This window comes from Daphnia pulicaria, chromosome 4 (genome assembly GCF_021234035.1).
Source record: "Daphnia pulicaria isolate SC F1-1A chromosome 4, SC_F0-13Bv2, whole genome shotgun sequence".
Classification (NCBI taxonomy): domain Eukaryota; kingdom Metazoa; phylum Arthropoda; class Branchiopoda; order Diplostraca; family Daphniidae; genus Daphnia; species Daphnia pulicaria.
Window position 1 is genome coordinate 3,917,996 of NC_060916.1, and position 10,085 is coordinate 3,928,080.

The window sequence follows — 10,085 nt, forward strand, 5'->3', positions numbered from 1 at the left end:
CGGATGAAATGTACCGTACCGTTTTTTCTCTATAGACCGCCGGTCCTACATGAAACAGGTCTGAAATGTGGCGATGGGGCGGAGTCAAAAGAAGAGCTAGAGAGAGGGTGAGAAAGAGAGAGAGAAAACTTCCAACATCATAAAAATGGTAGAAGAAGAAGAAAAAAATAAAATCAAAAAGAATATAAGGTGAGAGAGCCATCTTTGGCTGAGATCAAAGAGGGGGGGGGGAAAGTTTCTCTGTATCGTTGATTTGAAAATGAAAAATCAAAATTGAAAAGTCCATTCGTGTAAAAAAAGGCAACAGGTTTCTAGCTCTCGTCATATGATTCATATTTATAAATCTAATATATAAATATAGCCTATAGGTCTTAATATAAAATTCTATTTCAGTGTGCTGCGCTGCGAGCTGTGGGTTATAATATATAAAATAGATGTGGAAAAAATGCAGCTGAGAAAAGATACATCTACGAGTGTGTTGTCGAATATCTTTTTTCTTTTTATTTCGTGTGGGGGGGTTTGTCTTGAATCTGATTTTCTCCATTTCGTCTCTTCTTGAAGGGAAGAAGAAACACGTCGGAGGACGGCCTGTTTTCCATGATTTGGTGATGGACAGGTTGACAGTATCTCCGTCCCCTCCTAAATACTCCCCTTGCCAGCACACACGTACACAACATGGGAGATGGCAGAGAGAGAAGACACACCAGCAGAGCACGGTTCCTCCAAAGTCAAGCTGAAAAAGCCGCGCTCCGGACTTTTCTTCTTCTTCTTTTCAAAAAATAAAAAAGTCAAAGAAGAAGAAGAAGAAGAAGAAGAAGGGGGAGGAGTAGGAGGAGGACGGAACATTCCTATATAGCTCTTTTCTTCTTGTTCCTCCGACTTGTTTTCCATGTTGTTTTGGAATCAAAACCATGGGAAACATGGCAGCAGTTTCCCCATAGCCACAGCAAACTACTCGTCGTCTCCTCTTCAAACGTCCAAAAGTTAAAAAAGAAAAAGAGGAAAAAAGGAGGAGGAGGAAAGAGGTGGAGACGGAGGTGGGCAGAAAACAGACAGACGCAGATGAGAAATATATATACACAATTATTGATTATAGACAAATGAAATGTTCCATTCCTCATATTTTTTCAAAAAAAAGAAATGGACAAAGTCGACGAATTTCAAATCACCCGCCAGTCGGCCCATCCCCGAAAACTGTACAGGAAAAAAACGCTGGCACGATAAGGCGCGCTAAAATGTCGAAGAAACTCAAATGGGCGAGGCCTATTGTTTCTTCTTTTATTTATTTTTTTTTTCAATTTCCCCCAAAAGAGATTTGTGCTGTGTGAGCACGGCAACCGCCGACGAATGGATCAAACACAATATGCGGCTGTCAGTCATCGAACCGTCAACAGGTTTGTTGTTTTTTTTCCTCTCTACCAACTTGTAACCGTGGGGCTCTTGAGTCGCTGCCAGAGCACGCCATCAACAACAACAACAACAACAACAACAACAACAACAACAACATAGTCTCTCTGTCCGGCTTGCTTGGTACACGTTACAAACTATAGGCACTTTATACGCGTGTATAGATGTATCTCTCTTTGCTGGCTTTCTGGCTATGTGTTGCATCAATGTGCGTCTGTCTGGCTGCTGGCCCGTCTTCCTATAGATCTAGCCTCTCAAGTCATAATGTATTCAGTATAATGTATTATCGAGAAAGGTTCCTTTTCCAAATGCTGGAGGGAAACCGAAACAATATATATCTACACACTTGCCTTGGCTTGTTGCAGCAGCAGCACAGCCTGCACAGGCGAAAAGGGAAAGAAAGAAAAAAAATGATTAAAAATTCAGGAGATTGCTATTGGAATTGGTGGATGGCCCATCTCATCATCGCCACGCTTTTTCTTTTTTTCCCTTTCGTCCGTGTGTTAACTTACGGGCTTGTATAATAATAATATCCGGAATCCATATAGGACCCTCGAGTTGATCGTTTAAAAAAGAAAAGAAAAATAAAAGCGGGAAAAATGAGAAATTTTGTTTTCGATTAAAAAATATCAAAAGAATATTTTCTTTTTTCTTTTTTCTTTCCTTTTCGTTCGGTTTCATTTGAGCGCCATCACGGATAGATCGTACGTGGGAAGGGAAAAAGAAATTAGCATTTCTCGAATACTTCATTTTGATTTCTTTCTTTTTTTTTCTTTTCTTTTTTCTCGATAGGAAATTGAAATGGAACGTTGTATTCACACCGAACCATCACGATGATTGCCGAGACCCCCCTAAAAATGCTAATGAGGTTCCATCACCAGGAAGACGCAGTCAAAAAAGAGATGAGCGTATAGAAAGATGATACACACACCACCACCCAAAAGTTAACGGATGGTTTACCGAAATCGTCCATCTTTTCTCGTTGGCCATTTTCTTATTATTATTATCGAAACAAAGTATTGAGACACGAAAATTCCGATTTCAGAGTATTGAGAGAAAAAATAAAATATAAAAATAAAATAAATAATCGAAAAGAAGAATGAAAGAAAAAAAAAGTCCTCTGACGTTCGGCGGCGTCTAACACGGCAGCAGCCGCGGCGAAGGGGCCCTCGTCGCTCTATGCGGGCGCTGTAATCGCCTTATAAACGCATAGTGTCTCACGCTGAGAAAAACAGTCACTTTGTAACAAGCTCCGAAGAAGAGGAGGAAGAAGAAGAAGAAGAAGAAGAAGAAGAAGAAGAAGAGAAAAAAGGAGCGAAAAAATAAAATACGCGCGTCTCTCGCAACCGAGTTATAAGAAAAGAAAAGAAAAAGAAGCAACTAACAAAAAGGGAGGTTGCTAGTGGGCGGAGTCGACAGCATTCCATCACAGAAGGTTCTCCACTTCGCCATTGGTCCGACTGGCACGTCGAGGTGGACATTATCCCGTCATCATCGGGCGGAGCGGCCCCAAATGGGTAGTGCAAAGGGGAGGTGGCAGGGCGGTGCGTCCCATTCGGATCGTTTTTCCCGCGCCCGTTTCCACTGGCCTTCGGGGTGGCGAGAACCCATGCCGGTGGGTGGATAATGGGAGGTGGCTTCCCAAGACAGGGCTGGCTCCACCCTTTTTCGCCAGTGACGTAGACTCCGCCCTCTGTCCCTTTTTTCTCTTTTGGGGCTTTTTATTTTTTCGCTCCCTTTCCCCCACTCGGCTATCGTTTTCCTCCTCTTCCCTCTATTCCTTCTCTCTCTCCTCCACTTCTTCCCCTTCGAAAAAGGAGAAGAAGAAGAAGAAGAAAAAAAGGAAAAACGGGGAGGGTTTTGCGCGCCCTCTGTGACGTGGAGCGAGTCGGGGTACTAGTGGCAGTTCAAGTCCGCCCTTGGCGCGAGCCTGACGCTGATTGACAGCCGGCCCAGGGTACTACACCACTACTACCACTACACCAGTACAACACGTTGCGTTTTTATTTCTCTGCTCTGCTCTGCTGCTACAAATCGAGTACTACAGTATCGCATACATACCCAGTACCGATTTAATTCACTACGCGACCACGACAGAGATACTCGGGTATTTTTCTAGTTGGAACCCTCTCTCACTTCGGTTTTTATCCCTTCATTTTCTCAACTGCTTTTTAATTCCTCCTCTTTAGTGTTACCTTGTCTTTATTTTTCTCTCTCTTTCTCTCTCCTCCATCTTTTTTGACCAACTCGATTCAACAGTGCCACAAAGTGTGAGTGTGAGTTTGCTGCCCAGCTAAAAAAAAGTTCAGTGTTTTCTTTCGTTGAGTCGGCCAACAGAACGAAGTCGGAACATCTTCAAAATTACCCTGGTGGAAATTCGGCGCAAGAAAGTTTCGTTTATTTCAAAAAAAGTGCTTCAAGAAGAAGAAAAGTGTTTTTATTTGTTGGTTTAAATTCAGTGCATCGTCATCATCTTTTTAAATTTCAATTCTCGGTTCGAAAAAAATTCCCTACCGGCATTCACTTCACCACTTGAGAGAGAAATTTGAGAGAATCATTTCAACAACTGTCACACTTTACGGTGGTTTACAACATCTTTTTTTGACGCCGAATAAATATATATAACAACTCGCCGGGCCTGTTGTTGGTGAAGTGTGTTTTTGTTTATCGACCGTCGTCAAGAGAGCGACTTGTTGCCCGTGCGGATTATAACCAACCACCCTCTCTCTCTCGTTCTACCCTCTCAGACATTTAACACAATATCACACACAACTTTCGACCCACCGAATAAATAACCGACGAAGCCAAAAGTGTTTCTAAAAAAGTGCAAACGGAAAAGAAAAAATAAGGGAATTTTGATTTCAATTTTTGCCGACGGCTTTTTTTGTCGAAGAGAAAAGAAACTTGAGAGTTGCGAGTGTTGCGTGCCAACGTCCCATTTCGCCGTATCAAAGAAATAGATCCTTCCGGATTTATTCCGTCGGCCTGAGAGTCTTCTTTTTGATTGTGCGTGTTCGGTTATCGTTGTTCACAAATTCCTTGGCTGGACCGGCGCTCGTCTAAGCTTCGAGTCCGTCGGCACTCGCAAGTGAAAAAGAAAAGAAAAAAGTTAACGAGAAGAAAAGAAAAGAAGAAAAAACGAAGTGGACAAGGAAACGAGTGGAAAGGAACACGGTGGTAGTAATCCACCATAGATCGACGTCGAGTCGAAGACGGTTGGGGGGCCGCGGCGGCCGCTCAGCCGACCCCGCCACTATCGCCGTTCTCGTCCGTCGGCGGCGGAACGTCCATCTTTGCGTCTAATTCCTCGGCATCAGCTCATCCGGCAGCCGTCGGCCATCAGCAACACAACAACAACAACAGCAGCAACAACGGCCACGCTCTTGTAGCCTGCACTCCGGCTCCATCTCCGCTTCAACTTCACCAGCTCAAAGTCGAGCGTTTCTCATCATCGTCGGACAACCATTACGGTGGTCAACATTCAAACACATTCATGGCTCAACCAAGAGTAAGTTTTATTTTTGAAAATTCCCGCCTTTCTAGGCCTCGTTACTCTTTTCGTCGTAAAAACTCATTTCCAAGTGCTCTGGGCGGGTTTTTCGAAATGTCTCATATCGCTGAAATTACTACGATATATATGTGCCAACGGTAGCAGATGATTGACTTTTTCGGCTGCTAATTACAGTCTTTTTTCGAGGGGGGGTTGCAAGGACGTGACTGAAGGAGGGGTCGGATCGTAAAACATGTAGACGTTTAACTTGTAAAAAATAAAAGGAGAAGAAAGTAAATGGCGAGGGTGAGCGTCCGTTTCACATTTTAAAAAGCGCGCGCGCGTGGTCGGCGCGGACAAGTTTTGACACTTGAAGGGGAAAATGGAGGCCGAAATCTACCTAGTGATTAGACTCTTCTTCTTTATTTTTCTTTCTTTTCCTATTGAGAGAGAACTGGGTTAATAATAATATAAAAGAAACGAGGAAGATGGTTTTCTTGTCTCCTCCACCCCTTTTCGATGGGAGGGTATAATGTCGGACCACCCCTTGTTTAAAAGAAGGGGGGGCCTCGTGGGTGTCAATTTATGTTGGGTTCAGTCAAAAGAAAAAAGTAAAAAATTTCGGTGGGGGCTATTGTGATAAATCTCCCAAAGGTGTAGAGACCAACGGCCAGCGATCAATGTCCCATAAGACAAAAAGCAGCACACAGTCATGAAAGTAAAAACAGAAAAAAAGAACCAGAAATAGATATTACTTTTTAAGTATAGACAGTAGGCCCCCTTGGTTTATTTTGTATTTTTTTTTGTACCCCGTCAGAAAATCGTTTTGGGACCCATTTGAAACAAAAAGGTATAACCTCGACCCCCAGTCACTATTATTATTATTATTATTATTCGGAGGGGTTTTTTCTTCTTTTCTTTTGTGGAAATAGATTTTGATAGAGAAGCAGCTCGGGTACCTATTTTTAAACATTAGCTGTTTCCTCTCCACAATGGCCAAAGAGATTTTTCTTGCCTCTGACATCGTTCATCGTTTGAGAAAGAAAGAGAGAAAGAAAAGGTTTTAGCTACATTGCCGTTTCAGACGGTTGCGTCAACGTGATTGGAATGTGATCAAGTGAGGTCCTCCTATAGTCTGTCTCGTTGGAAACCTGCAGGTAAAGGGGGCCCCTCAGGTGATTTCTATATTGTGTAGAGATTATTATTCCCTTCTCTCTCTCTCTCGCTCTCTCACTCGCTCGCTTCTTTTTTACATGTATCAAAATACCGTATGCACACTAGCTGCCGGCAGAGCCATTTTGATATCTCAAATGTGTATAAAAATAATATAAAGGACCGAGAGAGAGAGAACGAGAGAGAAGCCGGGGCAGACAAAAGACATGGTTTGTGAAGCAGTTTGATGCCTCTCGCCATCGCATCGGGGGGTTTGAGTTGCTTTGGCTGCAACCGAGCCAAAGCACAAGACACAGAATGAAGAAGAAGGGGGACACAACAACGTAGTAGAAGAAGAAAAGACAGAAAAAGGTGCACACACAAGAGAGAGAGAAGGTTTTTATACACGTACACAGGAGAAAAAAAGAAAATGGTTGATTAGCTCCGATTCAATCCGTACCAGCAGGGGCGCACCGGTGGTAGAAGAAGAAGAAGAAGAAGAACACGCAGAAGAATGAGGGGGTCGTGCGAGGGGTTTGACCTCCCTGTTTTTGAGCGTGTGAATGGCGAAACAGATGAAACCGGGATTTTTTCTTTTTTCTTTCGTCAAAAGAAATAAACCACGCAACTCTCACACACGTATATATAAATATCACACACGCGCGTGCATTTCTGGGTGTTTTTTTCTATCCGTAGCTATGCGCTCCATTTCGACCTGTGTATCAATATCGACAGTATCCCGAGATAACACACGCCACACACACACACACTCAAATCTCGAGGTAATTCAGATAGAGGGTCATTAGACATTTTTGAAATAAGAAAAATAAGATATAGGGCTAGTGTAATGTTACATGTATCAAGCTAGCCGAGTTGAGATAGTCGACAAGTTTAGAACTAGGCGACGGGTTTTTTTTTGTTTGCCGTTCTTGGGGACAAAGAAAATAAAGCACATGGGGGATGATAAAATATAATAAAATAAACAACGTCACAGCAGACCTTCTGTCCGTTCACTTGGTGCGAGTAATTTGAACGCTGACTAATTTATTCACCAGCGCAACAGAAACAACTTGTGCAACTGTTTGAATGAAATAGAGATTGACATCTCTATTACATACCCTAAAACTTGGGGTAAAAAAAGTGAATCGTTTTGTCACTAATAAAGGACGCGGGAATATCTATCGCAGCCGAAGTGAAAAAATTCAGTTGAGGTTATTCGACGAGGCTATTTACGTGTCGGAATGGATGGTGTCACGTGAAGCTGTGAACCGCACTATTTGATGACGTATTGCGGTCTCTCGACTGATACAATCTGTTTTCTTCTTCTTCTTCTTACTTCTTTTTTGGGTGTGTTTTGTGTGTATATGTGTGTGTTGGCTGCTACCGGCTCTCGTGATCATGAATCACTCCCGTCCGTTTGATTTCTGACAATGACGTTGCGCCTTTCCGTTGCGGGGGGGTCGCTGCTTGTGTGTGTGATCTTTTTGTTTTTGTATGTGCCCGTCGTTGATGCATTGGCTCTTATCTAACGTGACCTTTTTTTATTTCTTTCTTCTTTGATGGATGACAACAGTATGACGAGAGTTTAGCGGCTCACTACGGCGGCATGGAGATGTACGGTGACCCACACGCGGCCCACAGGTCGGCCCTGGCCAGCTCTCACTCGCACCACTCAGTGTCGGTGTCGCCGGCCTCGGCGGCAGCTGCTGCAGCCGCCGCCCACCTCAACAGTCACGGAGCGGCGGCAGCCGCTGCAGCAGCCGCCGCCATGCATCACAGCGCGGCCGCCGCCGCAGCCGCCGCTGCCCAGCAGCACTCACAGTCGCCCTATCACAGTCTGGGCAATCATGCCCAGCAAGTAGGAGCCAATCACATGACCTCCTCCGCTGCCAGCTCCTCCGTCCCCGACGTCCACAAACGCGACAAGGACGCCATCTACGGGTATGTCCATTTGATCCCGCAACCCCCTTTCACGTTTGTTTGATTTTTTTTCGCCCGTCAAAGAGATGCAAACAAGACCATTGCGAAATGGGATAACACAGGACGGACAGAGTAGTAGTAGTAGCCAGAATAAGAAGGATCTCTAATGTAAACATCAACTTGAAATTCGACCTAGAGACAAACAGACACCAGGATATGCCATTGGACCCACTTGTTAAAATTTAAAATTTAAAATAAAACGGGACAAACGAGATTTGTGACTCACCCGTGTCAATTCTTTTATCAGACTTACCTGTTTCTTTTAAATTATGAATTTTCTTAGATTTCTTTTGATGGGTGGGGTCGTCGATTTTGATGGGATTGCCTTTTGATTTGGTTTTCTTTCTGTGTCGAGTGCTGTTGACATGTTCCAGATGGATCGTATCCTTTTTCCCATCCAAATGTTCACATGCGTGCCATTTTTCGAGGGTCGTAAATCATTGGTGCAATAGGGCGCCCCCCCCCCCCTCTCTCATCATCACGGACCTCCCTTCTTCCTCACCATTTCTTCTTCTTCTTTTCTGGCTCTTATAAGATCGTTTTAACTTTGATATCGCCTCGTAAAAATAGATACGTCGACCCCAAAAAAATGGAGAGATAAAAAAACATTTGGGCTCGCTCCCGCACAGCGGGACTTGCACCGGAGCAAACGTGATAGTTTGTTGCTCACTTCCGGATGGAGAAAAGAGAAAAGAAAATGAAGTCGTTTTCTTCAAAAAACGAACGAAACAAAAATTTCCGCCCTCCATCTACTGTCGATCGGTTGTCATCGTAAAAATATAAATGCCCAATAGAATGTGCGTCTTGATGGGCCAAACGGGAAAAAAAGAAAGAAAAAGGGACAGGTTATTTAGTGGAAGGAAGAAGAAGAAAAAAAAACAGACAGTCCCGCGGGTTTGGGAGACGTCGGCGTCTCGGGCAATACCCTCAGTGGTATGGAGGAGCTGTGCTGTGCTGTGCTACTACTAGTGTAACTATACGATACCACGACGAAGACGACGACTACTACTACTACTACGAGGCCGTATATATCGTCTATAGTATACACCGGTTGGCATTGATGGCCCTCTACCCCGTCAGCTTTTATGGACTGGCCGTGGCATTGTAAACAGTCAATTTATTCCGGAAGCCACTGAAAGATATGCCTCTCTCTTCTTTTCTCAGCTGGGGCTGGCGCTGGCCCTTCTCTCTCTCCTTCTCGCTATTTCGTTCGCTTCGTTTATTCTCTGGGTGTTTATATATATATATAGCGAGACGTGAATTGCTCTCTACCCGAAAATAAAATCAAATAAAAATCGCTCGTATACACAGACACCATTCAAAAGGAGCCAAGAGAATGCCAGTTGGTCGTCGAGTGCGCAAGTATTAGATGATACAGTTTCCCTTTTTATTATTATTCTTTATTTATTTTTTTTTAAGATTTCACGAATTAGCTATCCCCGCTAGGTCGTAATCAATCAAAAGGAGGGGACGCCGGCTTTTTTTTTTTTCCTCTCTCGTGGCGCGCGCGCGCGCGCTCACTTTTGTCTTAGACTCGCCGATGAGATCAAAGTTAGGCGGTCATCCATCATAACAAGGGGGATATAACAAAAAATATAAGAACCCATCAAACTGTGATCAAAGAATCCAAATAGCGTCGACAACGATCAAGAAAAGAAAAAAAAAATCCAAATAATCAAAACGATGTTTGCGTATACATTTGATTTCCAATCGTTTAATAACATGCACAATATGTTGTAACATGTATTTATGTTTTGATTCTTTTGTTTTTAGGCATCCGCTTTTCCCGTTGCTGGCGCTCATTTTCGAAAAATGCGAACTGGCGACGTGCACGCCGCGCGAGCCGGGCGTGGCCGGTGGAGACGTCTGCTCATCCGAGTCTTTCAACGAGGACATTGCCGTCTTTTCCAAACAGGTAAATAAAATGATGCAATCGTCAATTTGATATCTCTATATAGAGCCACATTCATCGTCGCGATGGATTTATTTCGTTTTATGGGGGGAAATCGGGTTATCCGATTTCACAGTCACGAATATATCACCCTCCCTCTGGCTG

The 10,085-nt window shown here is 43.7% G+C and overlaps 1 protein-coding gene across 1 annotated transcript in view; it reads left to right on the forward strand.

Annotated features, from left to right (window-relative positions):
• Positions 1–3,299: 3,299 nt before the first annotated feature.
• Positions 3,300–10,085, forward strand: part of LOC124337552 (homeobox protein homothorax-like) — a 70,813-nt gene continuing 64,027 nt past the window's right edge. Inside the window, exons 1-3 of the mRNA XM_046791580.1 lie at positions 3,300–4,915; positions 7,623–7,990; positions 9,803–9,944. Coding sequence (XP_046647536.1) covers positions 4,901–4,915; positions 7,623–7,990; positions 9,803–9,944 — 525 coding nt within the window. The 5' untranslated portion in view covers positions 3,300–4,900. The remainder of the gene's footprint in view (positions 4,916–7,622; positions 7,991–9,802; positions 9,945–10,085) is intronic.